A 26,437-nucleotide genomic window follows, 5' to 3' on the forward strand; every position below is an offset into this window, starting at 1 on the left:
TCCAGAGGAGAGGGAGAGGGAAAGGGAGTCCAGTTCTTTTGCACTGTGGTTTAGACGCTCGCTCCACCCTGTTAAACAAACAGGAAAACATCTATACTGTGTATATAAAAATGCCCTCCACGAGGCAGTCCACCGAAGTGCTAGCCAGGGGTGTATACGATGTATACTGGTAGACACCTCCTCGCAATCCGATTGGAAAGTTCCACACGGCCACACTATAGGGAGACTAACATCAGACTACAAAACTAAAGGAAAAGGAAAAAGGGGAACGCTACTCGATCAAAGGAAACGAAGGAAAACCAGGTTAATCTAGACAACTAGTCCAACACTCCTCCGCCCAAGAGAAAATCTACAACGTTAAGTACTGATCAAAGAATCTCTTTTAAATACCAAAATCCCTGCAAAGATCTCATGTCTGGCTGGGTATGTTTTGCTGTGCATTAACACAATCAGCAGAGCACTTCTTTGATTTTTTTTTTTTTATTTTTTTAATCCAGCTATCAGAAGCTGCTGAATATATGCTTCATAGCTTCAGAGAACCCTTTTGTTCTTCGGGGGATGATCAGCTGGTTCTGTGGCGAGGGGGGCTGAGCAGGAAGGGAAATCACAGGGGCTCCTCGGATTCAAGAAGTCAAATTACCTCTGAGCCGTGGCACGGCTGAGAATTTACATGCAAAAATACATACAGGCAGCACTACACAACATCTCTACTGTTAGGACTTTTAATGAAGCCCCAGTTGCGATGACACTGGAGCGGTGAGAGCTATGGTGGGATAATTACTTGGTTCCCTCACAGCTGAGTTTCACAGATGCATTATTAACGGCACACACCGCGCCATAACGAGCGCTGAAAACATAGGTGGGATTTGCAGACCCCGGCATCCGCCATTAGCAGATTGGCGCATTCACAAATTAGTGTTTTCACAAAAACCTGGGAAGGATGTGAAATTCCAACAAATTCTTGTGCATGCTAAAAAGAAAAAAAAAAAAAGCTTCAGACTGCCATGACCGGATATGTCACCTCTCCTGGCACAGAGCGCTCTGAGTGGGGCACCATGGGAAATTACTCAATCGAAATGCATTGATTTTCTGCAGAAAATAGACAGTACTCCTGATGGGGAATTAAGGAATAGAAAGTAACAACCTCATTTTTTTCTTCTCCTGTTTCCCTTCCCTCCCTGTCTCCTAATGATCAGCACACAAATAAACCGAGCAAGGCCTTCAAAACGGTACATCCGATTTCTATAGTGCTTCTGTTTAACCAAACAAGCAATACACTTGTGTAGTGTAGGATCGTAGCTCCATGTAAACGATTGTTCTGTTTTCATGAAGATAATGTTCACAAGCCAGGGTGGGCTGCACAGCATGGTCAGGAAATATGACCCCCTTCTCAGTGTGCTTTTTAAATCATAAATAAAGAGAGCACCCTAACAGAATGGACGCAGTAACACTGCAGTGGCCAATCCCTTTTGTTAAAGCACTCCAGTGTACTGCTTTGCTGTGTTATTGTGACATGCTGCAGCATACAGACCCTCACTGTATTGTAGTAATGCTGCACGTGCACTGCAGCGTTGTGCAAGAATCTTCACTCCCAGTCTCTCCTCTCTCTGGTGCTAAACGATCAATTTCAAGGTGACCCTTTCCGCATTACCCCAAGTGTTTCCACATGCACACAGAACCCACAGTCTCCCAGTAATTAACACCACAGCTTAATGAAGTCCAGCTGCTAGCAAGGCAAGCTGAAGCAATGCCAAGCCCAGACAACTCCACTTGGAAGCTGCCTGCTGGAGGCATGTGGCCGTAATGCCATCCTTTTCACTTCCTTCAGCGTCCACATGCAGTTTAAGGGAATAGCTGGAGCAGATTGCAAGCCGCAGTCTCCTTGAATACAGCACATTAGGCATGTTGAAATAGCATGGCAGTGTAGCGAGTTTCTACAAGACCTCAATGAGTACAAGGAGTGTACACTTACAGCTGTGCTTAGAATACTAGTAATGATATACTGAGCTGTATACTTACTACAGTATCTTTTCATTGAAGCATTTCCAACAATACAGTTACCAAGTCAGTAATATGTGAACATTAGAAATAACATTTAAAAACAAGGATAGATAAATAGGCAATTAACAATTACATTTACAGATCTTATGCATGATATTTACTAACCATGTCTGCTCTCTTTGTACTATGAGTTAAACAAAGGAAACTGTGGCCTGTCCTCAAGGTCAGTTGGTGAGTGACCAAGCTCTCTCTGCCCTTAGCATTACTGACAACGCCACTCCACACCCTCAAAACCACTCAACAGCATCCACAATACTAAAAACAAGCCCCGTCAATCACACCGGACTGACAGCATGAACATACAATAAAACCTCAATCCTCCTTACAAAGACAAAACCACTACTTTCAGTAGCTGGTAACCTAACACTGAAGTGAAATTTAATTATAAACCTGTGCTGCATAAAACCACATGCACACGCACACTCATGCACGTACACACACACACACACACGTGTTCATGAAGAATTTGACAGACACACCACCACACACTGCCATTGTGAGTGTGCGAATGCTGCAGTCATCACTGCAGTGATCAGAGGGGAAAATCACAACTGGTGCTCTACTCCGGGACCTCCTGCACTGACAGGAATGACAAGGGTTATACAGCTGGAAGTTTCAATGCAGAATGAATTAGCAAGGAGCTGACTGAAATTCATCATGCATACATCAAGTTGTGTCTGTATCCTAACACTCATACAGGAAAGCACAAGAACCACTACATCACACTCGGTCCTTTACTAAACCCTATCACTCACACAGGGAAGCACAAGCACCACTCCATCACACTCAGTCCTTTACTAAACCCTAACACTCACACAGGGAAGCACAAGCACCACTCCATCACACTCAGTCCTTTACTAAACCCTAACACTCACACAGGGAAGCACAAGCACCACTCCATCACACTCAGTCCTTTACTAAACCCTAACGCTCACACAGGGAAGCACAAGCACCACTCCATCACACTCAGTCCTTTACTAAACCCTAACGCTCACACAGGGAACACAAGCACCACTACATCATACTCAGTCCTTTACTAAAAGCTCCAACATAATATACTGACACACGACAGCAACAAGAAAAGACAAACCAAAGGGTTTTCACCCTAGAAACACACACGCACACCCACCCCACACACACAGTGCTGTCTTTTTCACATTCTGTTCCTACATCTTTGAGGGAGCTCCCCTGAATGCACTTGGTATAGATCTCCAAACAGCTTGTAATTACTTTTAATAAACAGCATAAGAAATAACCCAAGCGCAAACAGATAACAATGAGATCTCCAGAGGATTTAATGCCGCCGAGCCTTGCAAACAAACATTGACAAGATGTTTGCATTTTATTTATTTGTATTAAATGCTGCCAGACTGCCAGGCAGTCTGACTCTGTGACCCCCATTCCCCTCGTCCCAACCCGGTGTTAACGGTCAGTGTGTCTGGACCGCCAGCCTGGGAGGCTGAAGAGCTCTGCTCTATAAGTGAATGCCAGAGGAAGTCATTTGTATCTCTCTGCTTTGAAGTCCAGAGGGTTTTAAACCTCAAGGACTGCCTCAGCCAATCCAGTTCTGGGTATCTGTCATTGTCCTACAGTACGGGACGTGCCACCAGATCCGAACAGATGTTTTTAAAAACTCATGTTGGCGCAGTGGCTTAGTTTATAACCCTGATGCAATGAAGTGCAATCCCACACACACGCAGACACGCACATGCACACGCAGACACGCACAGTCTTCGTACACAAATCAGTATTTCAGTTCAAAGCAATAATGCAGGTTGATTTCTATCATTCAATAGCACAGTGGCACTGCACATGGCTCGTGCTAAACCCAAAACCAGCACCAACTCAAACAGAAGCTAAAAAGGATTTCAATTCCGTTCTTTATAGATCTTCCATTTACAAAAGTGCCTTTTTACAAAGCCTGAACATGGTCTCCCCTCCCACTTCAACTCCTCACAGACACTCTGCTTCATCCCAGCCTGTCCAAGCAGGGGGAAGCTAAGGGAGAGTATGCAGTGCAGAGTGGATCCAGCACTACTCCTCGTCACTCTCTAAGGGGGAGTATGCAGTGCAGAGTGGACCCAGCACTACTCCTCGTCACTCTCTAAGGGGGAGAATGCAGTGCAGAGTGGACCCAGCACTACTCCTTGTCACTCTCTAAGGGGGAGAATGCAGTGCAGAGTGGACCCAGCACTACTCCTCGTCACTCTCTAAGGGGGAGTATGCAGTGCAGAGTGGACCCAGCACTACTCCTCGTCACTCTCTAAGGGGGAGAATGCAGTGCAGAGTGGACCCAGCACTACTCCTCGTCACTCTCTAAGGGGGAGTATGCAGTGCAGAGTGGACCCAGCACTACTCCTCGTCACTCTCTAAGGGGGAGTATGCAGTGCAGAGTGGACCCAGCACTACTCCTCGTCACTCTCTAAGGGGGAGAATGCAGTGCAGAGTGGACCCAGCACTACTCCTCGTCACTCTCTAAGGGGGAGTATGCAGTGCAGAGTGGACCCAGCACTACTCCTCGTCACTCTCTAAGGGGGAGTATGCAGTGCAGAGTGGACCCAGCACTACTCCTCGTCACTCTCTAAGGGGGAGTATGCAGTGCAGAGTGGACCCAGCACTACTCCTCATCACTCTAAGGGGGAGTATGCAGTGCAGAGTGGACCCAGCACTACTCCTCATTACTCTCTAAGGGGGAGTATGCAGTGCAGAGTGGACCCAGCACTACTCCTCATCACTCTCTAAGGGGGAGTATGCAGTGCAGAGTGGACCCAGCACTACTCCTCGTCACTCTCTAAGGGGGAGTATGCAGTGCAGAGTGGACCCAGCACTACTCCTAAACTCCTCCTAACCGCTTTGCTTGGCTGGTAACAGGTGCTCAGGAGTGGGCAGCAACAAGTAGGTGGACATCATAAACAGTAGGAAGGCTAACAACAACAACAGTTTCCTGACTCATCTATTTCACAGCGAGTTTTATTGAATACCAAAACTCATAAATATAAAAAATACAAAGACATTTTAGCAACAAAAAAATAAGTGTTTTTCAACTTTTCCACATGCATGAAAAACTCCAAAGTGATTAGCAAAGCATCTTCCCAGCGTGTGCCCCTACTGAGATTGTATCTCTGATCCTAGACTGCAACATGTGCCCCTACTGAGACTATCTATTCCACCATTCTTCCCTAATGCAATATCTTGGCACAGTTCCTCATATACAGTATATGTGATTGCAGTTAATCTGAACTATAATGTTTATCTACCGAACTGACTGGGGAGGCCCTGTTTTTGAATTCTTACATTCCTTCAGACCTAAAAGTGGATTTTAATTTGTCTGCAAATGTGTCCATACTTTAGGGTGCCTGGGCCTCACCACAGTACGCAATATTGCTTTTCAAAAACAACAGCATTTTATTTCTTAAATCCAACAGTTATTGAGATACCAGTGTGTAACACAAACCTTGCAGCTGCAGACTTTCTCCTAGACACGTCCGAGAGGGCAGGGTAAAAACAGAAGGCAGTGTACAGTTAGTTTACATTTTGTCCAGGGAAGCAATGCTGTTCAAGGGCCACACATACCTGGAGGGCCAGAATTTGTAGGGAATTTCTGTATCCGACAAACCCTTTTTAAAATAAAAAGCACAGGAATTGAATAAATACATTTTTTAAAAAGCATTCAAACCATTAGCAATGTGAATATTTCTAGAATGTTTTGCACTGGTTTGCATGACAGCGGCTGCTTGCATTAAACCCATTCATTACTGCATTCAGTTATGGAATGGTATTTACTTCTGTGCGTTCAGTTGGTTTTTAAGCGAAGGGAAAACTTCACTTCACCTAGTCATGGCTTACTGCATGACAAGCAATGGAGGCATCATTTTACTGCACAATATAGCAGTGTGTGCTCTAGAACAGTTTTTAAAGGACTTAATTTTAGTGGACTGCAAAGGTCATGCAATTGCAAATCCAAAACAGAATATTTACTTCTGGTTCACCCAACATCAGCTGGAGGTGTTTTGCATATTGCTGTTGAGTCTGGTCCTGAAAAAGCGAGTTCCACACATTTCCCACACAATAGCGTGCTGACCCGAGCCCTCCATGCACTGTGGAATTGCACTGCAAGAACCCAACTCCCACCACCACCTCCTCCACAAACAGGGCTGGCATCGTCCAGCTTGAGTACAAGCAAAAAGCAACAGCAGTAAAGGATGTGGTAGACATGCTACATAGAGACTGCTATATAGAGACTGGAGAAAGAAACATGAGACCCTCAGAGCTATACAGTCCGTCCAAAAGGGGTTTTAGCATGCATTCTCAACGTGCACAAGTATGGGGCAAGTGTTCACTGTAAACGGCTGCTTTTGCTTGATATTGCCTTTCGTCTGTGTGCTCTGGCTCTCTTCCAGTAGTTTTTATTGTTTTCCATTGCGCTCTTGAACTCTACACAGATGAAAACAATATCTATAGATATAGAAGCCTGCAGTAGATGATAAACAGGTTCTAAAATGAAAATCTAAATGAAAAACAGATTGTGATTAAATACACAGCGGGGACTGTGCTACCCAAGGGTGCCCTGAACCGTTCAGAGAGCTGCACTAAGTAATGGTCACCAGTGGTTCTGACTGAGCAAGTATTTTGCCTTGCTAAAAATAACCGGAGTGGTTAACCTTAGGGAGTTCTGCTTGTTGTAGTCATCTAAACTGCATGCAGACAAAAAACCAGAGGCAGCCAGTGCTGAAGTACTGTACGCACTCATTTTACAACAAGGCTTCCTCTCCTCACATTAATCAGGGTTTCGAACAAGACGACACATTCATGCTCTCCCACAAAGAGGAATGCGCCGCTGGTCTGAGTTTCCTGTACAGTATCTATGAAGAGGGTCACTGTAGGGGGGTTTAAATGGCTTCTGAAAATCTAAACACACGTGACGTCAAGGAACTGCAGCACACGAAAAAAAACACTGTTTGCTGCAAAGGGCAGTTTAATTTACTACAAGGCAAAACAAAGTTGAGAATTCATCAAGTTATAATTAATGACACCAAAAACAATAGGAAGCGACTGCAGTGCTATTTGTATAAATCACTTGCGAACCTGAACCGGTGAAGAAAATCTTTGTGCTCTATAAGTGGGCTCTCAGTCCCTCCCAATAGTAATTGTATTTAAGTGCTGCTCCAGCTTATGTGTGCCGATGAATTGCAATAAAAGTGCAATACCCGAAAAGCTTGTGACACCTTCTGTAGCGAAATATCGCTTTATTGTTATTAAAAATAACAAACACACACAGATTTTCTGGCAAAAATAACATGAGTGTATAAAAGCAAACTACGGGCAATAGAAAATGTACATTTATACTCTGCACATAATGTAGACATTTTATTGCTTGTGAATGCAATTTGACAAAAGTTATTGTTCCACTCGCATAAAGAGAAATGACATGTGGAATACAGAGCAATGCATTCGGAATCTGTTCATTACGAGTGTCTTTCCTCCTTGTGTAATTCTGTGGACTGTCCTTAAAATATTCACACAGAAAGGTGCCGCTTCTCAGGTGGAAAGAAAGGGATAGTGCTGCTTCAGATTACTGAGATCACACATTGAGATAAAACTGGAAGGGGTGCAATCATCCACCATAAATTATCTGGGATAAAAAAAAACACATCCAGCAAGAGTCATTTTCTTAAGAGCCCTTTGATGCTTTAAAAATAATAATAATTCAAATAAAAATAAAGTTTTGGACTGTCTTTAGATTTAATAATAGAATGTAATTGCAAACACTAATATTACCAATATTCATCAGAGCAATGCGTTGTGCATTAGTATCAGTATAACGACAATGGTTAACAATGAGAGTTTATTGCGTTTATCAGCTAATCACGGTTCATGTATTCTGGAAGCTCTGCACATCACAGCCCATGCTCTGTTGTCTCAAATAAATGATTCATATTGACTTTGCAGGTACAGTGGCAGATAGGTGCATCTGCAGGTGTGTATGTAGCCAGGGTGCTTTTCCTGCTCTCTGTAATCCTGGATGAGTTACACTTGTTTTTTTTTTGGTATCTCTATTGAAAATCAAACATCATTCATATATATATATATATATATATATATATATATATATATATATATATATATATATATATATATATATATATATATATATATATATATAAAAAAATGAAACCAGCAGCAATCTCTATTCACAAGTCCACATGCTTCATACTTTATTTAAAAATGATTATTATTTCTAAGGCTTGGAGGCATATCATCAACATGCAATTCATGATTAGTGCTTCAGCCTATATACTGCTCATTGTATTATAAACAGTCTGCAATGAGAACCAGCGCTGGTGCTGCTGCTGATTCTAGCATGTTAAAAGGCTGGATACAGCAGCAGCAATAATAACAACCTAATATAAGCTTGCATGCACTGCATCCATAATGTCCAAATTAAACTTTCATTAAATATGTTTTCTCAACCTAAAAAAACTAATTTACATAACAGTGTATCATTTCAATACCCATCACTTCACCACAGTACAAATTACACTGTCTGAGCACATCTGCGCACACACACACACACATATATATGTATCGTCCAACTGAGTCAATTCAATTCAAAGTTTAGCTGCTTCTTCCTACATGTCTGTGCAGGAGCAGCGGGCTTTATCCAAGGTCACACTTTTAGCTTATGAGATTTCTGAATCCTCTTGAGCAGATTAACCCTCACAAACAGGGGAGTTTGGGAGTGTTGACTCTGGGATGCCACAGAGCGCTACTGAAGACCTGCAACACCAATTATGTCATGGGCCAGCAACTAGACAAAGCTCGCATACAAAGCTCTATGCAATGACAAGTCAAAAATGGAACAAAGAAGGAAGACTTCAGCTGTCTGCAAATTTTTAAAAAACCATCTGCATTAAGGATGCATCCCATCAGCAGGGCTGTTGTATTGGGTTTAAATATCTGTCATGAGACTCATGATACCAAGATCCTGGAACAAAAACCACCTTTAGAATTACCTGGAGGTTCTAGCCAGTTCTCCTCCTGTCTATTAGCTATAGCACATAAGATTCTGAAACTCCAGGGGATGTCTTTGTTTTACAGCAGACAAGCGAACATTGATTGCTACTGCAAAACAAGGCAAAAAGCACAGCACTCAACCCTCATTTCACAGGTGCCTGAATTGTTTATTACAAGACTACCAGATCAAATGGAGATGCCAACATGCAAGAGATTATCTGCCGAGGCGATAGCACAGTGAAAGACGCCTGTCATCTCTCAGTGACGGTTCTTGTTTGCAGGAGTAAAATGAATGTAAAATAAAGACAGTGTCTAAATAACGTTTATGACAGTTGACAGCCTAGTTCTGAAGCCGCATTCCTTCACAAGAAATTCAACTTGATATACTTGCATGTTTCACTCTAGTTTGTTAAACGTATGCTTCAGGCCACGTTAGGAATTAGTCAGGATTCCTGTCAAACCCATCTCTAAAAACCTTTTCACTGCATCAGCGCAGTACTGGGAAAACTAAAACAGAAACAAGATCGCTGGCTGTTTGCATTTTAAAATGTCTGTTTAAACAAGGCTCATGTTACTTTCAAGATCTGAAAGCAGACAAGGCTTAAATTATGTACAAGCGTCTGCATGAGAGTGTGATTCATATCTGGTTTAGAGGCATGCATAAGGTCCAACTGATCTCTTCCTTGCAGTAGCTTTAGAGAGCCTGTGTTATTTTATGCAGAGTTTACAGGGTTGTACAGACACTGAACAACGTCCTCTTCTGTTGTGAACCAACTAAACGTCAGCGCAAGTCAAGCACCGACCGTCCCTCCCTCGTATTAGCATGTCCTCAACAGCTTGGAGGATTCAGCTTTAACACTGGACAGCAACATTGTCAGCAGCTCTAGCTCACATTACATGGCAAACAGAAAACACCCCCCCCTCTGGCCAATACAGTTCCGCTGCCAAAGAGGTGACGGCAAACACACAGGGGGTGTTGCTCTCATCATCACCACTGGCAATCTGCTACAGTAGCAAACTGACGGAATGCAAAATCATAAACAGCTGCGTGTGCAGGGTAAAGGGGAGAGTGGAGACGGCAGAGAAAGGAGAGGGGGAGGAAGGGCAGAACTGTCTCTCTGTCCTTCCAAGAGCCCAGCTGTCATTCACCAGTAGGGTGGAACTTTCAGGCTGCTGGGAAGCGGGAATGCCACACAGGAGCCAAAGTGACCAGCAGCTGAGGGCAACCTGGGTGGAAACCAGCGCAAAACAAGACCCTGGATGCAATTTAACAACACAGCCTGCAATGCGAGTTACACTGACACTCGATGTGCTAACGCCTGTGCTAGAAAGCTGCAGCAGGAAGCAACAGAAATAACGACTCTGAAGCCCAATTCAGTGGCTGCTTTAACTCTGTTGAGGTTTGCAGGTAAACTGGTACATCCCGCATTTCATATAAGTGTTTGTTTTTTGAACACAAATAACTGAAGAAACATGAACATTACTTATTAAAACAACCTTAAAATATTGTGGTTTTACAACTGCTGCATGGAGCGTTGCGATTCTCAAGTGTCCCGGCGTCTTTAGGAGACTCATGAAGACGGAAGGGTAATGAGACTGCAGAGCGGACTCTGTGTGCCCAATTCACCAACGATTGCTCCTCTGAAAAGCTTGCACCTATTTTGTATTTTTTTCTAGGAGGTATCTTACAGAATAACTCGGGGTGGATGAACTCATGTGACACCTGATACAACCATTCAAGTGTAGTAAAAGCCTGCTTGCACACAGTGCTTTCCAGTGTAGTAAAGCCTGCTTGCACACAATGCTTTCCAGTGTAGTAAAGCCTGCTTGCACACAATGCTTTCCAGTGTAGTAAAGCCTGCTTGCACACAATGCTTTCCAGTGTAGTAAAAGCCTGCTTGCACACAATGCTTTCCAGTGTAGTAAAATCCTGCTTGCACACAATGCTTTCCAGTGTAGTAAAATCCTGCTTGCACACAATGCTTTCCAGTGTAGTAAAATCCTGCTTGCACACAATGCTTTCCAGTGTAGTAAAGCCTGCTTGCACACAATGCTTTCCAGTGTAGTAAAAGCCTGCTTGCACACAGTGCTTTCCAGTGTAGTAAAAGCCTGCTTGCACACAGTGCTTTCCAGTGTAGTAAAAGCCTGCTTGCACACAATGCTTTCCAGTGTAGTAAAGCCTGCTTGCACACAGTGCTTTCCAGTGTAGTAAAGCCTGCTTGCACACAATGCTTTCCAGTGTAGTAAAAGCCTGCTTGTCAAAGCAGGTGAGTTCTTGGCAGTGCTTACTTATTAAGCCCGTGCACAGGGCTTGCTAGTCAAGCACTGCCAGTGGGCATGATGCTGGAGATGGGTATGATACATTTCAACCTGCTCAACAGGCTGCACAGGTTATTCTACATCAGGACTAGAAACCATTATGTGTGTTTCCTATACTCCTTTTGAGTCCAACGCAGCTGGTATTTATTTCAGGTTTTATATACACAGTACGTATATCCGTAAAAAAAAAAAAAAACCATAAGCAGCTTTGTTTATAGCTCAGCTTTTCCTTTTTCTTTTTTTTTTTTTTTTTTTTTTTTTTTTTTAAACGATGGGGTCTTACATTCAACTCAGAATGGGCACTATCTGTTTTTCAAGGTTAATGGTGTGACAAAGTAAGAAAATAAATAAGAATAATAATTAAAAAAAAAAAAAATGTAACAAGGCAAAAAAGAAAAAAGAAAAATCCTGACGGATGCCAGCAAGAGATAACGGTTCAGGCTCCAGGTGGCATCGTCTGGAGGCAGTTGTTAGCAGATGCAGGAAGGCTGTGAATTGATTGCGATGCGGTGCCAGGCTAGTGTTAACGAGGGGTGGGGGTATCACACCTTGACAATCACTGTCAAAGCTCAAACTAGTGCTGCAGGAAATGTGTTTTATCAACAGCTCCGGCACTTGAATAAATAGAAAAATATCAGGAAGACATTTAAACAAGTGCAATCACAACTGAAGTAGGTGTTTGTGGGTTGGGGGGGTGTCGGGACAAACTGCAAGATCCTTTCCCATCATCATGCACATGAAAACTGTGATGAAAGCCAAACATGAACATGTACAAAAAGATTAGGAATGTTGTCATAGCATCTGCAAAGCAGCAGTGAAGAAAACTGAACAGCGATTACCCAAGCTGCCAAATGCCTGAATAAAGAAAAAAGTGAAAACAGAAGTACTAAAATCTTTAAAAAAATTATTTAAATGAGTTATGAATACACTTCACCTGATTATAGCCTTTTCCTTGGTTAAGGCTTTGCGCTGCAACGCAAACATGTTTAACAAATAGAGTAACGGAGAGAAGTGTTGCAGCCTGGAAATCAGATGACAAACAGCGCTTTGAAATATAACCCATAAAATTTTACATCATTCACATCCCCAGCTCTTAGAAGCACACCCCCACATTGTGTATTAAAATGGATTTCCTCAACATTGTATCTTGATATTTTTTATGATTTTTAATATTTTGATTTAAGAGGTCATGCTGAAGACATTTTTTTAAATTAATTTTTTCTTAATTGCTGTTAACAAAATTACAAATTTAAATCCAAGAAAACAGTATAGCGGTATTTCAGCAGTGTTTATGAGAAGAAGAATCTTCACAAACACATACAAGTCACAATTAAAAAGTAATCATTTAATAATTTTTATAGTAGAAATATAATTAAACATAAGAACACCACATATCCACTAAAAACTAATACCTACTGTAAAAATAGCAATGTTGTTTATGGAATAACCTGTGAAAAATGTGATGAAATAAAATATGTTGGAGAGACTGGAACAACTTTATATAAAAGAATTCAGAACCACCTTTCATTCATTAGAAATAAAAAAAAATGAATGAACCAATAGTACAGCACTTCACCAGTCAAGGACATGACATAAATGATGTAAAGTTTGTAGTATTAGAACAGCTAAAATTAGATAATGCGACATATAGAAGAATAAAAGAAAGTAAATGGATAAATAGACTGAACACAATTATGCCAGCGGGACTCAACAGAAAAGAATGAACTAATTAATTCCAATAAATATATAAAAGTTAAAAATAATTAAATAAACAAAATTAATTCAAAAGTTGTGCATGCTGATACGCTGGGGAGACCATATCAAGGCTGATCCTCAGAGCCAGCATTGCATGATAATATAAATATAAGTTTATGTAAAATAATGTTAATTAGAATTAATATAGATTTAAAGATATAAGTAAAAGTGATGTCACATATAGAACACCATTACATCATGTAAGAATAAATCATGGATTTGAATATAAACAATAACAAGTAGTTGTCATGCCGTCAAACACCTATAAATACCTCCAATGTTTTGATTCAAACACAGGCTCCCTTGAGAAAGATATGTACAACATATCGAAACGTTGGGCAGCTGGCTCTTTGAGCTAATATATATATATATATATATATATATATATATATATATATATATATATATATATATATATATACACACACACAGTTATATAGTTATGATTGAAGTAGATAATTCCAGTTTGAAAAAGTACATTTTCAATCTTGCTTTAAAAATACCAACACTTCCCGAGTTCTTAATTTCAAGGGGGGAAGAGCTTTCCAGAGCCTCGGTGCATAACTGCAAAATGCCCGCTCACCCACAGAGCACAGCCTGGTTATAGAGGCTCTTCGCACAGTCCACAGGCTGCAGATCGCAAGTTATACACAGGAATATAGCTCTTTACAAGGTCTGACATGTAACTTGAAGCCAGACCATTCAAGGATTTATATTGCAGTAATGCAGTGAAGAAGAGACAAAGGCACATACTAGCTTCTCCACATCAGTGAGAGAAAATAGGTCGTAGTCGAGCAATGTCAGAGATGAAAAATAACATCTTTGTGACATTCTCCCATGCTGTCATTTACAACAGTGGAAGAACCGTGATGTCATTTAAAACCGTGGAAGAACTGTGATGTCATTTACAACCTTGGAAGAACCGTGATGTCATTTACAACCGTGGAAGAACTGTGATGTCATTTACAACCTTGGAAGAACCGTGATGTCATTTACAACCTTGGAAGAACCATGATGATTTACAACCGTGGAAGAACTGTGATGTCATTTAAAACAGTGGTCTTCAGCAGTCTATAGTTGCACACACCACAAGAAAGCTGGAAAAGAATAAAAATCTGCCAAGACATATCTTCATTTAACGAACACGAGCAATCCTGACCTGCCCTGCTTTGCAGAAGAGCCTGATCAGGAATGACTGGTATTACTAAATACAAAGGGAATGGCACTTTGTATTTACTGCTACTTTGAGTCTACAAAGACGACCTGCGGAGACGAACGAGTTGAAATCAATATAAGAAAAGGAAGTGAGCGCGCACTCACCGATCATGTGATTGGCCACGTGGATCTGGATCTCTCGCTCAGTCTCGAAGGTCGTCTGGCACTTGATGCACTGGTATGTCTTTTTCTGTAAAAACCCATTCAAATTGAGACGTGTTAGTGCCAGTCTTTACCTTGAATTAACTACAGTGTTAAACATATTCAAATTGAGAAGTATTAGTGCCAGTCTTTACCTTGAATAAACTGCAGTGTTAAACATATTCAAATTGAGAAGTATTAGTGCCAGTCTTTACCTTGAATAAACTTTTTAGCACTAGATTTATTGCAAGATGCAACATCAGAACTGCAATGGCCAAGACTAGAAATGTTGTTGAATTCTTGTTATATATATATATATATATATATATATATATATATATATATATATATATATATATATATATTATATAATATATATATATCAGAATAACATTCACAGAAACATATCAACAGCAGTGCCCTATGGTGGGCTTACAGCCTGATTGTTTGGCTGAGTGCACAATAGTCCCTGTGTAATGAAGAAATCCAGCAGAAATGCTCATTTAAAAAAAAAATTAAAAAGACAGGTTCAAGATGTAATCAATTGTGTTGAAATACAAAATAAACAAAACACATGCATTAATCACATTTCTACTGCAGTTAAAGAACTTGATTTTAATTCTAGATCTGATTTAGTTTAATCAAATTCCTTCCACCCCAGAAGACTTCAAAACCTGAAGGTAAGTTGTAGTGCCAATCAAAAGGCAATGATTTACAGCCTCTGTACGACAGTAAATATATCAGCGTCCCGGATGAGAGGAAAATTCATTTCCAAACCGCTTTTAAAAACACTCAACATGGAAGTTAATTACCACTGATTGATATGGCAGTGTAGTGAAAAAGGCAGGACACATTTTCTTGTTTTGAAATCAGCACTAAATGAATGTATTTATTTATTTAATACCTGCCGATAAAGACAATTCCGGGTACGAGTATCAGCACACCCCTAGGACGTTGCTTCAGTAATGACTTTTACACATTTTATGAAATCACTTGGAGGTTGTGTACTCACTTTAGGGGCTGGCGAGGTCTCAGGAACCTTCTTTTGGCTGCTAGTTTCAGGGGTCATCTCCCGGTGATCTAGCTGGATGTGGCTCTCCAAGTCTTCTAGTGTTTCAAACTTGACGGCACACTCCGGGCACCGGAGGCCAGTGACAGGCTTTTCGCTGGGCTCCTGCTGGGTTCCACTTGACGATTGTCCGTTAGTGCCTCTGTTCATGCAGCCAGCGCACAGGCCGTAGGGCAGGCCATTGACGTCAAGTTTGACCAAGTCCTGTTTGTTCCTGAACTCCTTCAAGCACAGAGCACACTTGTAGAGCTTCTGGAGCTGTCCATTGGGAGACGAGGAGGCAGAACTGCTCGCCAGCTTCTGCATGTGGAAGGTGCCGTGGATCTTCAGCTCCAGGGTGGAGGTAACCGTCTGCATGCACACCACACACCGGAAGCCTGTGAGGGAATTGCGGAGGTCCGGGTGCATCTGGCAGTGCTCTATGAACTCCTCCTCGCTTTGCAGGGGCATCTTGCAGATGCGACAGGTGCCAGTGTCCAGGCTCTTGCTGTGGGTCACCTTGTGTTCCGTAAGCGTAAGGAGGGAAGGGAAGCGCTCCCCGCAAATAGGGCACATGTAATGCTTAGCAGGGCCTCGGTGAGTCTGCACATGCTCCCTGAGACCGTTCTCCGAGAAAAACGTCCTGGAGCAAACGTTGCACTTGTGGCTCCCTTTGATGAACTCCGCTTTCTTCCTCCTGCAGTCGTCTTCCCCAGGCTGGATGTTGTGATCCCTCAGCCTATGGTTCTGAAGCAGAGCCTCCATGGTGTAAGCAGCCCCACAGATGTCGCAGCCATACATGGGCTCGGAGGTGTCCATGTCGTCCTCGCTGGCTTCGTGGCTATTAACCGTCTCCTGGCTCTTCATCAGCATGTTCTGGAGGTCTGGAGCCTCTGTCCTCTTGCTGACGGGAGGCACTCCATTAGGGGTGCCGTTCTGGCTGTTGCTGTTCTCAAAGACGCAGTGCTTCTCCCGCAGGTGCTTTTCCAGGAGGGTGATGGCGTTGAAGGCCTTGCTGCAAAACCTGCAGTTGTACTTCTTGCTGTGAGTGGTGATGTGGCACTGCAGTTCCACCTCTGTGCCAAACATCTCCCCGCAGAAGATGCACTTGCGGGCCTTGGTCGGGTTGCCCAGGTGGCTGTGCTTGACGTGCAACTGGAGGTCCGTCTCTTTGCGGAAGTCCCAGTTGCAGGCTGTGCACCGGTACATTTTCTTCTCGTTACTATGCTTCACAGCCAAGTGCACCTGGATAGAGACCTTAGAGTCAAAGACCTCTTGGCAGAGGGTGCAGTGGTACAGGACGAAGGTGTGCATGTCCAGCAGGTGCTTCTGCAGGTCGTCCACTGAGGAGAACTGCTTGTCGCAGCTCTCGCAGAAGTAGTGGGTGGACGTGGTCATGTAGTGGACCGTCAGGTGCTGCAGCAAAGACTCTTGGGAGTCGAAGTCCTCTTTACACTGGGGACAGGACTGTTTCTTCAGGAGTAACTCCAGGTGAGACTTCAAGTGAGTCTGGAAGCCGTCAAAAGTGGCGAACTTGAGATCACACTGGTTGCACGGGTACTCCCCATTGGATCTTGGGGTAGCATTAGCTCCTAGCCTCTGCCTCTTCGGGGAGGACACCTCCACGTCCGATGACACCGGGCTGTGTTCCGCCTTTGCCCTCTTGTTGTTGGCCAGCGGGATGTTCTTGTGGTTCTCCTTGATGTGCTTCGTCAGCTTCAGGATGGAACCAAAGATGGGCGAGTTGGTGCAGTAAGGACAGGAGTAGACCTCCATGAAGGACTGTGAAGGCTGAATAGCCGGCGACTCCAGCTTGGAGCTGGCCACGTTGCAGTGGATTTGCTGGATGTGCTCCGTGAGGGAGGACTCTGTCAGGAAGCCCATGGAACACTGATTGCAGAAAAATGCGTGGTTCCCCTCCAGGGTGGTGGCAGAGCTAGGGATGCAGTGGGTCACCCGGATGTGCTCCTGCAAGCTGTTGATGTCAGCGAAGGTCTCTGAGCAGTAGTTGCAGTGAAAGGCAGAGACATTGCTGAACTGCAGCACGGGGAAGGCGTTGCTGGAGCGGTGGGCTTTACGGACGTGCTCGTTCAGGTTGTACAGGGTGGGCAGTGAGTCCAGGCAGATCTGGCATGTGTGGCTCTGCTGGGGCTTATCAGCATGGATAGTCTTGAGGTGGATCTCCAGGACAGCCAGGCTGTTGAAGTCCCGCTTGGAGCAATAGGGGCAGCTGTAGGTGATCTTAGTCGGCCAGGTTAGGCTATCCTCCTGTTCACCTGAGGCCAGTTTCCTGGCTGCCCTGGAAGGTTTCAAGGTGGAGTCGGGAGTGGACCCTCTTTCCACAGATGCGCTGGAATCCGGTGTGGCGCTGCTCATGGAAGCCACACTGCCCAGTACAGGGTCGGGGCTGATACTGTGGTTGCTGGAGTCTGGCTGCCTATGGCTGTCCAGGTGGCAGTAGACATCCTCCACAGAGGAGAACTGTTCCGGGCACATGGGGCACTTGTGCTTCTTGTTGGCATGCGTCTGGTCGATGTGACTGAGCAGGGAGCTCTCATCTGAAAAGACCTCGGGGCAGTGGATGCACTGCAGGTCGGCCTTCTCCGAGAGCTGGGGGTGGTGGTCCAGCACGTGCTTCTCCAGCTCGTCCGTCTGGTTGAAGGTATCCTCGCAGTAGTCACACATGAAGAAGTCATCCTTCATGTTGATGTCCTTCTCGGCCCGGTCCACGTGCTCCTTGTTCTTCTTGTGGGCCTGCATGTGGCTCTGCAGGGAGCTGGTGGAAGAGAAGCCCCTCTTGCACACTGTGCACTTGAAGGGCTTGCTGGAGCTGTGGGTCTTCAGGTGGATCTTGAGGTGGTCGCTGCGCGAGAAGGCGGCCTCACACTCGTGGCAGTGGTACTTCTTGTCCCCGGTGTGCAGCTTGACGTGGCGGTCGCGGCTGCGTTTGTGCTTGAACAGACGGCTGCAGTAGGTGCATTTGAAGGGCAGCTTGTCGCTGTGGATCTGCTCGTGACGCTTCAGGTAGCTCAGGCGGCTGAAGGACTTGTCGCAGAACTGGCATGGATAGGGCAAGCCCGTGCCCCCTTCCTCATCCCCCATGCCCAGGTCACACCCGTCCCCGAGCATCTGAGAGGGCGATGCCACATCTTTGCAGGAGGGTGAGGAAGCCCCCCAGGAGAGCTGAGGGTCATCATCACCATCTGCAACCAAGAAAAAAGGGCAAATTAACTAAAAGAGGGAAAAAAGATGACAAAAGATGTCCAATTCCATAAGTGCCTGCCAAATAAGGACACTTTTTTTTTTTTTTGTCTTGTATCCACCACCCTCACTGCCCCAAGAATAGAATCAGTTTTCTTTCTTAAAACAGCAACACAATAACACATGGATGAGCATCTTATCAGAATGAACAAGGAAATGCAGTACTGGGAGACCTTTGTGCGGGTTAAACATTACAGATGTTGGGTTTGTCACAAAAGAAAAACAAATGCTTCTTTCTGTTAGGTATCTGAGGAACTGTTAATGCAGATTGCAAATATAGTAAGTGGGAATCTATATAATAACCGATTTACACATGTATGTGATTTATGAAGAACAGCTTTTATTTACATTAAGAATTAAAGACATCACCCTTCTTTTATCAAAGGAATATTAAAAAGCAGAGGGGGAGGGAGGTATTTATGTTTTTCTCATCATGATAAATGGAACAGGCCACCGTACTGCAAGTGTTATTGCAGGGAAATCATCACTTTATTAGTCTGATCTTCATTACTATTATTACAAGCGCTATAACAAATACTCCACAAAACCAGACATCAGGCCTGTACCTAGCACAAGAAATTAAACACACACCACTGAAGAGTCCAGTCTATTGCAGCCATTCAAAATATTTCCTTCTTGAGCAACAGCACATGATTGGTGAATGAGCATTCTCCCATGACTGGAGTTTACTGTCATGAGATCCATGTAATTAAGGCAGCAGCAGCAGCAGCACAGTCAATCTCTCCTCACAGACTGTATAGACCGTCTCGTTCCATCAGCTGCTCAAAACAGACACGCTACCGTCGGGACAATTCTTGAAAGAGTGGCCGAGTTTAGCCACACACACACGCGCGCACTGTGAATAACACTACACCGGGCTGTAGAAATTGTTCTTTGTCGTTGTCCTGATTTTCAACCCTTTAAACTAGGAAATGACAGATTTCACAAAATTGTGTGCACAGAAAAGGCGAGCTGTTGTACTGCTTGCTCGTAGTAGATTGTTTCTGTGATATTGATTAAAACAATGCTATTGCGTTAAGACCAATCTCACTCTTTGAAAGTGTATTTCATTTCTGTTTTCCAGAACAGCACTGCCAACACAAATCCATTCCATCTTGAAGCTCATACATAAAACAAAACAAACAAAAAAAACCCTTATTTGCTGAAGGTGGTTGTAAAAAATTGTGCTCATCAAATGCGCACAGCCCTGGTTTGTCAGAGAACGGAATTGAAACATTTGCTTATTTTGAAAAGAAGAAAAAAAACCTGGCACGACTGGTCATTCTTCGAATTATAAATCTATTAATGCTAATGAAATCCTCTGAATGCAACAGAATGTGAAAAATCACTTTTGAAGAAGGAGATTATAGTCATTAAAAACAGCTAATCCGCTGAAGAGGGGCTGTTCTGAAATGGAAGATCACATGGCTTTTAGGGAGCTTTTGTCGTCTGTCCACTGGGGCTTGGAAAGGGTATGAAATGGATAAGAAGATTCAATGAAAAAGTTAAAATTAGAAAGAAACAGGAGAAAAAAACCAGTGGAGCTCAGAATCCAAACATGTCAGGAGCGTTCCTATCCTCCTTTTATCTCTTTTGAACCCGGGAATCTTATCCAAATTAACATAGTCATGAGCCCTGTAATTTCCAGCCAGCGACCTTCACCCTGAGCCCCTGCTCAGCGCCCAAGGAGCTGCTGTACCAAGAGATGGCAACTCATTCACAGCAGGGGAAAGCACAGCACCCTGTCACTGCTAATGTATTAATTGGGACATTGGACTTGTATTTCTGAAGAGCCTGACCAGTCTCACCACAGCCTCTTGTATTGAAGTTCAAGGGAATAACGCATGCAAAAGGTTTGTTCACTTAGAAACACCTGATTGAACCTCAGAGTCTGTCCCTCTCAACCTCTTCTAGTGCAGGCTGGCTCTCAACTTCACTCAGCAACTCAAGCTGGCTGTTATGGAAATAGCCGAACATCCTAGCGGTAGTGTGCATGAAATTATTAAGATTAAGAAACGCTGCTGTGAACACCTTATACGGGATCCTGGAGGAAGCAGATACCATCTCTGCTTCCTTTCAGGAAACCTTTAGTCCCGGACTCGGTGGAGCGCTTCACTGTGTACTAATGAAGAAACACAGTCTCATTCAGGGAGCTCACGGGAAACTTGCCATTATTCACCTTCAACAAAGTGTCTGAAAACAAATTTCTTTAAGCCTTTAAAATTGAAAATCCAAGAATATACCCAAAAGATGTCCTAACTACCAAGATAATTGTGGCAGATATTAAACTATAGGAAAACATGCATCTTGTATGTACCCAAGCCAGTCTGTGCAGAGCTGTACAGATGAAATCATACATATTTCCCATGTATTGTATCTGATAATGATATCTGCCAGCCTCTGTCTCTCTCATTCCTTTCAATTCCCATTAGCGAATGTGCTGCTTTGTATTCTCCAATCCCTGTCCTATGGAGTTGCTAGCGCAGCTTTCTCACCTGTTAGTGGCTCGATGGCAGAGTGCACTTTATTATTTACTCCTCACACTTCTCAGTCAGCCTCCTGGAGCTCTCCCAGCCGGAAAGAGAAACAGCAGAGAGAGGATCCAAGAAACCTGTCCCTGCACCAGGAACCCAGCGCAACGCCACATCACCACTATTATCATTATTATCATTATTATTATTATTCTTCACACAAACAAAAAAGATGAAAGATAAATGTCAGTTGCCAGTTTCAACACACTAATACAACAGCCCCAGATTTGGCACTTCCTTGGAAAGAAGTTTGGGTCTTTCTTGAGCTCATTTTGGTTTTACTGCATTGCACTGCACTGCACTTTGAAAGCCTCTCTGCACTGTGGACAGTGGACTGGTCACCCCCCTGTCTGTAGTGGAATTGACTAGACCTTCAACTCTGCCTACACCAGCAATGTGTACAGCTGCTCAGGGTCCCCAGTGAAACACGTTCAGCTCATCTCTGGACCCATCTCCTCATGGACAAGAACGCACACAACCCCCTCACATATGGCACTAATTGGTACTGTTTTCAGTATGTAGCTCCCCAGTCACAGGCCAGCCAGAGTGAGAGCGAGAGAGAGGAAGGGAGAGTGCGAGCGAGAGCGCAATGCTCTGATGCTGCAGAGGGTGCTCTTAAAAGGCTGTAGATAAGGGGTCCTGGAGGGCCACTGTCCCCCCAGTTTTTGTTCCAGCTCTACCCTAAATGACTTAATTGGACCAATTAAGCTTCTAATAAGCACTAAGTGGTCAACATGGAATTTATAAATGGCGTGGCGCAAAGAGCTATTGATAAAGGAGTGCTTTTTTAACAAAAAAAAAAACAACACACATTAATATCCAAGAGATGTAACTGTCTAGATCCACAAAGTGAACCAACACACACACTCACAAACAAACGCATACACAGTCCGATAGGATTTAATATCAGCTAACAAAAGTCTGTAGCAAACACAGCTGGCATCAACATGTATTGTTTTAGCAGTGAGGCCAATAGCAGGACCAGGACATCTCAAAGGGTGAACGGTTGAACAGGCACAGGACACTGCAGTGCTGTTCCTCTATCCAGTGCTACCAAACAACAATTCCTTTCTGCCACGAGAATAAGGATTATCCAAAGGATAAAGATTAAGCCAATCTGAGCCAAAACTATATCATGTGAAGGAGGAAAGAAAAAGCAAGTGTAATTCCAGTGCTTTTGGTGAGGAGAGTACTAGCAGGGTGTGTTGCTGTGGCATTTCCTTCAGCGTGGCTCTCTAACAGAAGAGGAACAAATCTTCATCTGTGCTGTGTGGAACTGGGACTTGAAACAGCTGCACCCTAATTACCTGTGAAGTGTACCAAAACAATGGTTTTAATCACAGGCTGGAAACAACTCTTGGCATCTGGCACTCTTATTTTTTTCCGCGAGACACAAGCTTGTTTCGACATTTTTTTGTCACCTGTAGTAGTGATTAAAATTCATTATAAATGAAAAAAGCGAAGGCATGTTCCTCTGTGTGCAGTTCGGAAGTAAAAAGGAGAAACAGCTGTTTGCTAATTCCAGCAGGAGCGTGCCTGGTTGTACACCATGAATCAGTGTGGTATCTCGAGCGCTGCATTCTGCAGCTGCGAGGAAAGACGCACACTAACCCCTCCATCCATTCCAGAGACAAGTTTCTATGGTGATGCAGGCTAGAAAGGGCCCTTTTTAAAAGTTCTCTGTCCGGCTTGTTGGTTGCAGAGGGATGGACCTGGATTGGAGTGTTCCACCCAGCCCAGAGCAGCTTTGGCACGGCACTGGTCAAAGCAACAGACTCTCAGACTGTGAAACAGTCACAGGGGTTTGCGCTGGTTCAGTTTGAACTGGTTCACGTTGGGAGTACAATGCCTTGGGTCACAGTGAACGTGGCTCACAAGGATAGAAGTACTGTACACACTCAGATCTATCAAATAGAACTGTACAGAACATCTACTCATGTTCTGCTGTATTGTAGACCTCTGTGTGTGCTTTGATCTGCTTATAATGAAATATTGGAGCTCTTTAATTAGTCTGCAAATATTGGGAGAAAAAAAACACCCCTTCTTCTCTCAAAGTCCAAGAGACTAGGGGGCACTAAAGTTAGTGGCGAGTCCAGGGGCTATCAATATGCTTTACTGCATGTCCTTCTTACTGGATACAGTTACTAGAGTCTGAATGCGTTCAGCTGTCTGCATCGATTGACAGATAACAAGCAGTTTGTTCTATTCATCACACATTAGTTAGTGTGAAGTAACAATCCCAGTGCGCAGGCTGGAATGCAGAGATTAGTAAAAGGAATATTATGAGATGATCTTCTTTGTGTCAGATCAACTGGAGCACAGGAAAGGCATTTCATGAAGTTTGCATTCATGTGCGTTTAGTTCGTTTTTAAATAGGGACCCCAATCTGATGTCTTAGTTGTCTTTCCTAATGAGGTAGACACTAGCACTGGGGTGTATCGCACACACTGGGCTGTGTGGTCCTTGAGCTCCGAACGCAGTTCGTTTGAATGGATTAAACCCAGCCCGTGTGCCACCAAGTCCCGAAGAGCGCTGAGTGGGGCCAGGCCCTTATCTTCTTTTGTTCAGGCGAAACACTTCTGCCTTCCCTCCCTCCTCTTCTCCCACCTCCACAGGCTTTTAAATAAGTAATGCCAGCAGCTGTAACACAATCACAGGCTTGAACATAAAACAAAAAGAACCTGGACCAGAGCTGGGAGGAGAGTCATGACTGGGAGATCTGCTCTGCTCTGCTCCACACTCCTGGGAGAGAGGCCCCAGCAATCTGGCACGGGTATTTACAGAGCACTCGCTCCACAGGGAGACACATTTCCCGGGGGCCCATTTGTGGACAGAGTGGAACACCTGGGCCAGGGCCATTGCAGCAAAACAAAAGAAGAATTACAAACGAAGCAGGAGAAGAGAGAGTCATTAACGCCTTTCAAACAGTACATTATAGAGAGAGCACCTGGTTTTACGAGGGAAGCCTTAATGGATCTTTCTATAAAACTCGCTCGTGCTATCTGTACTTCACTAAGCAAACTACATGTTTTTATTTATTTATTGCATTTATTGCACTTATATAGCGCTTCTTATACAAAAGTATCTCAAAGCACTGTACAGTATATAGCAGAAAAAAGGAACAAACCACAATACATTTGTATAGCATATCTCACAGTCTCAATTTAAACAACAGTTTACACAAAATAATAAAAAAGCTGCAATTTTAAATTTACATTAAAATCCACCAAGATAAGAAAGCCATTTTATAAAAGTGTGTTTTTAGTCTTGACTTGAAAACTGTAACGGTTCCAGCCTCCCTGACAAACAAAGGCAGGGCATTCTGTAATTTCGGAGCTCTACAAGAAAAGGCCCTGCCTCCCGTGTTGCTTTTGTTGACCCTAGGAATAACCAGCAGCCCTGCATCCTGTGATCTCAAAGTGCGGTTTGGAAGATACAGGGTCAGTAACTCCTGCAAATAACTAGGTGTGAATCCATTCAGGGCCTTGTCAGTTAACAGTAAAATCTTAAAATCAATTCTTGACTGCACAGGGAGCCAGTATAAAGAGACTAAAACAGGGGTGATATGTTCACTTTTCCTGGTTTTAGTCAGAATTCTAGCTGCTGTATTCTGAACAATTATTTACAGAATCAGCACCAGAGGGTAGCTTTCCACACCTCTCTGCAGGACAGTAAACAGATGTCATGTCTGTTAGTGCAAGGGGAGCAGTGCTTATTACAGCAGGAGGTTAAAAATAGAGAAAGACACACGCACACACACGGGCCTCCATCCCACTGCTACTGATGAAGAATCGTCAGTTTCATACATTTGCTTATACTTCATAAAAAGTTTATTTGACGTGCATGTTTCATGGAGAGTCTAGCAGCTGTTTAAAAAGGTATTCTAATTTCCTGCAAACCATCCACTCAGCCTGTTACCAGAGTGCTGCAGACTGAAGTTGGGAAATCTCCCGCGTTTGACACAAACAGGGAGGAGAGTTGAATAAACACACTCCTAATTATCTGGATGGAAGATTGAAATGGTGTGCAGGACATGTTGTTCAAGTGCGTTTTATACAAGCAACACACTTGGAATGGAAAAAAGAGACAAATATTTTTGTGAAAAATAAACGGTGCGAGTGTATTGCTCCCAGCACAAGCGAGATCCTGTTTTAACAGCAGAGGTGCTGAGAGAGCTGAATACTGCTTCTGATAGAAATTTATAGAATGCGTTTCAGAACAAAATAAAAAATCTCTATCAAGTTAGGTCGTCAGAGAGAATACAACGAGCAAACACCTGGACACCGTGTTACAAAATAATTGCCCGGTAATTCCACAAGTATTAAAACGTCCGTCCCCCTGGGTAATGCTGCTGCACCCAGCTGCTAACCACGGAAGGGGATTGAATACCTCGTATCATTATTCATGGAAATTTCAGTATTAAGCCAAAACAAAAAAAACATCCAAAAACACGAGCTTGCCACAAATTAGCCACAGGAATTGCATACACAGCAATAGGGACAGCTTCAAAATCGAAGATGTCAGTTAATTTCCTTTTCCTTTGTCATGGAAATATCAATCTCGAGTTCTCCTTTTCCACTGCTTTTGTCTGGTGGTACTGTAGGGTAGAGCCACCAACACTCAAGAAATGTTAGGGCCACTTTTCTGCCTTGCCAAACAAAACGAGAAGCAGAACACACAACACCTCAACAACTGCCTTCAACCATTCCATGTGCTGGGCAGACTGCTTTCTTTACATTCATTGTAATTGTTCTCATTGCTGGAAACCATGCGCTACGTCACGCAACCAGGATGTCATCACATCTAGAGTTACAGGCTTTCTGCCTTCGGGCACTGCGGGCTTTAGAGCCACCCATACTGCAATCACACCCAACAAAAAAACAAGACTCATGGAGTGGGGGCCAGAAAATAAATGTCCGAAGCCGTGGAAATCAGCTGGCTATGAATTTGTTTTCTTGGAGGTGCGTTTTCACTGCACTGCAGTCGAGTGCGTGAAGGTTCCATGACTGCAGCACCAGCGCAGTGGAGTCACGTGCTGCTCGGAGCGTCTGCCTTCTGAACGAATCGAATCAGAACGGTAACAACAACGCTA

General features: G+C 43.6%; 1 protein-coding gene across 2 annotated transcripts in view; it reads right to left on the reverse strand.

The window, feature by feature from the left end:
* LOC121295965 (zinc finger protein 423) overlaps nucleotides 1-26,437 on the reverse strand; it is a 104,931-nt gene that overhangs the window by 35,655 nt on the left and 42,839 nt on the right. For both annotated transcript variants that reach the window (XM_041221066.1, XM_041221067.1), the window contains 2 exons: nucleotides 15,518-18,756; nucleotides 14,470-14,554 (listed from right to left, as the gene is read on the reverse strand). In XM_041221066.1, coding sequence (XP_041077000.1) covers nucleotides 14,470-14,554; nucleotides 15,518-18,756 — 3,324 coding nt within the window. The remainder of the gene's footprint in view (nucleotides 1-14,469; nucleotides 14,555-15,517; nucleotides 18,757-26,437) is intronic.

This window comes from Polyodon spathula, chromosome 21 (genome assembly GCF_017654505.1).
Source record: "Polyodon spathula isolate WHYD16114869_AA chromosome 21, ASM1765450v1, whole genome shotgun sequence".
In the NCBI taxonomy this organism is placed as follows: Eukaryota; Metazoa; Chordata; class Actinopteri; order Acipenseriformes; family Polyodontidae; genus Polyodon; species Polyodon spathula.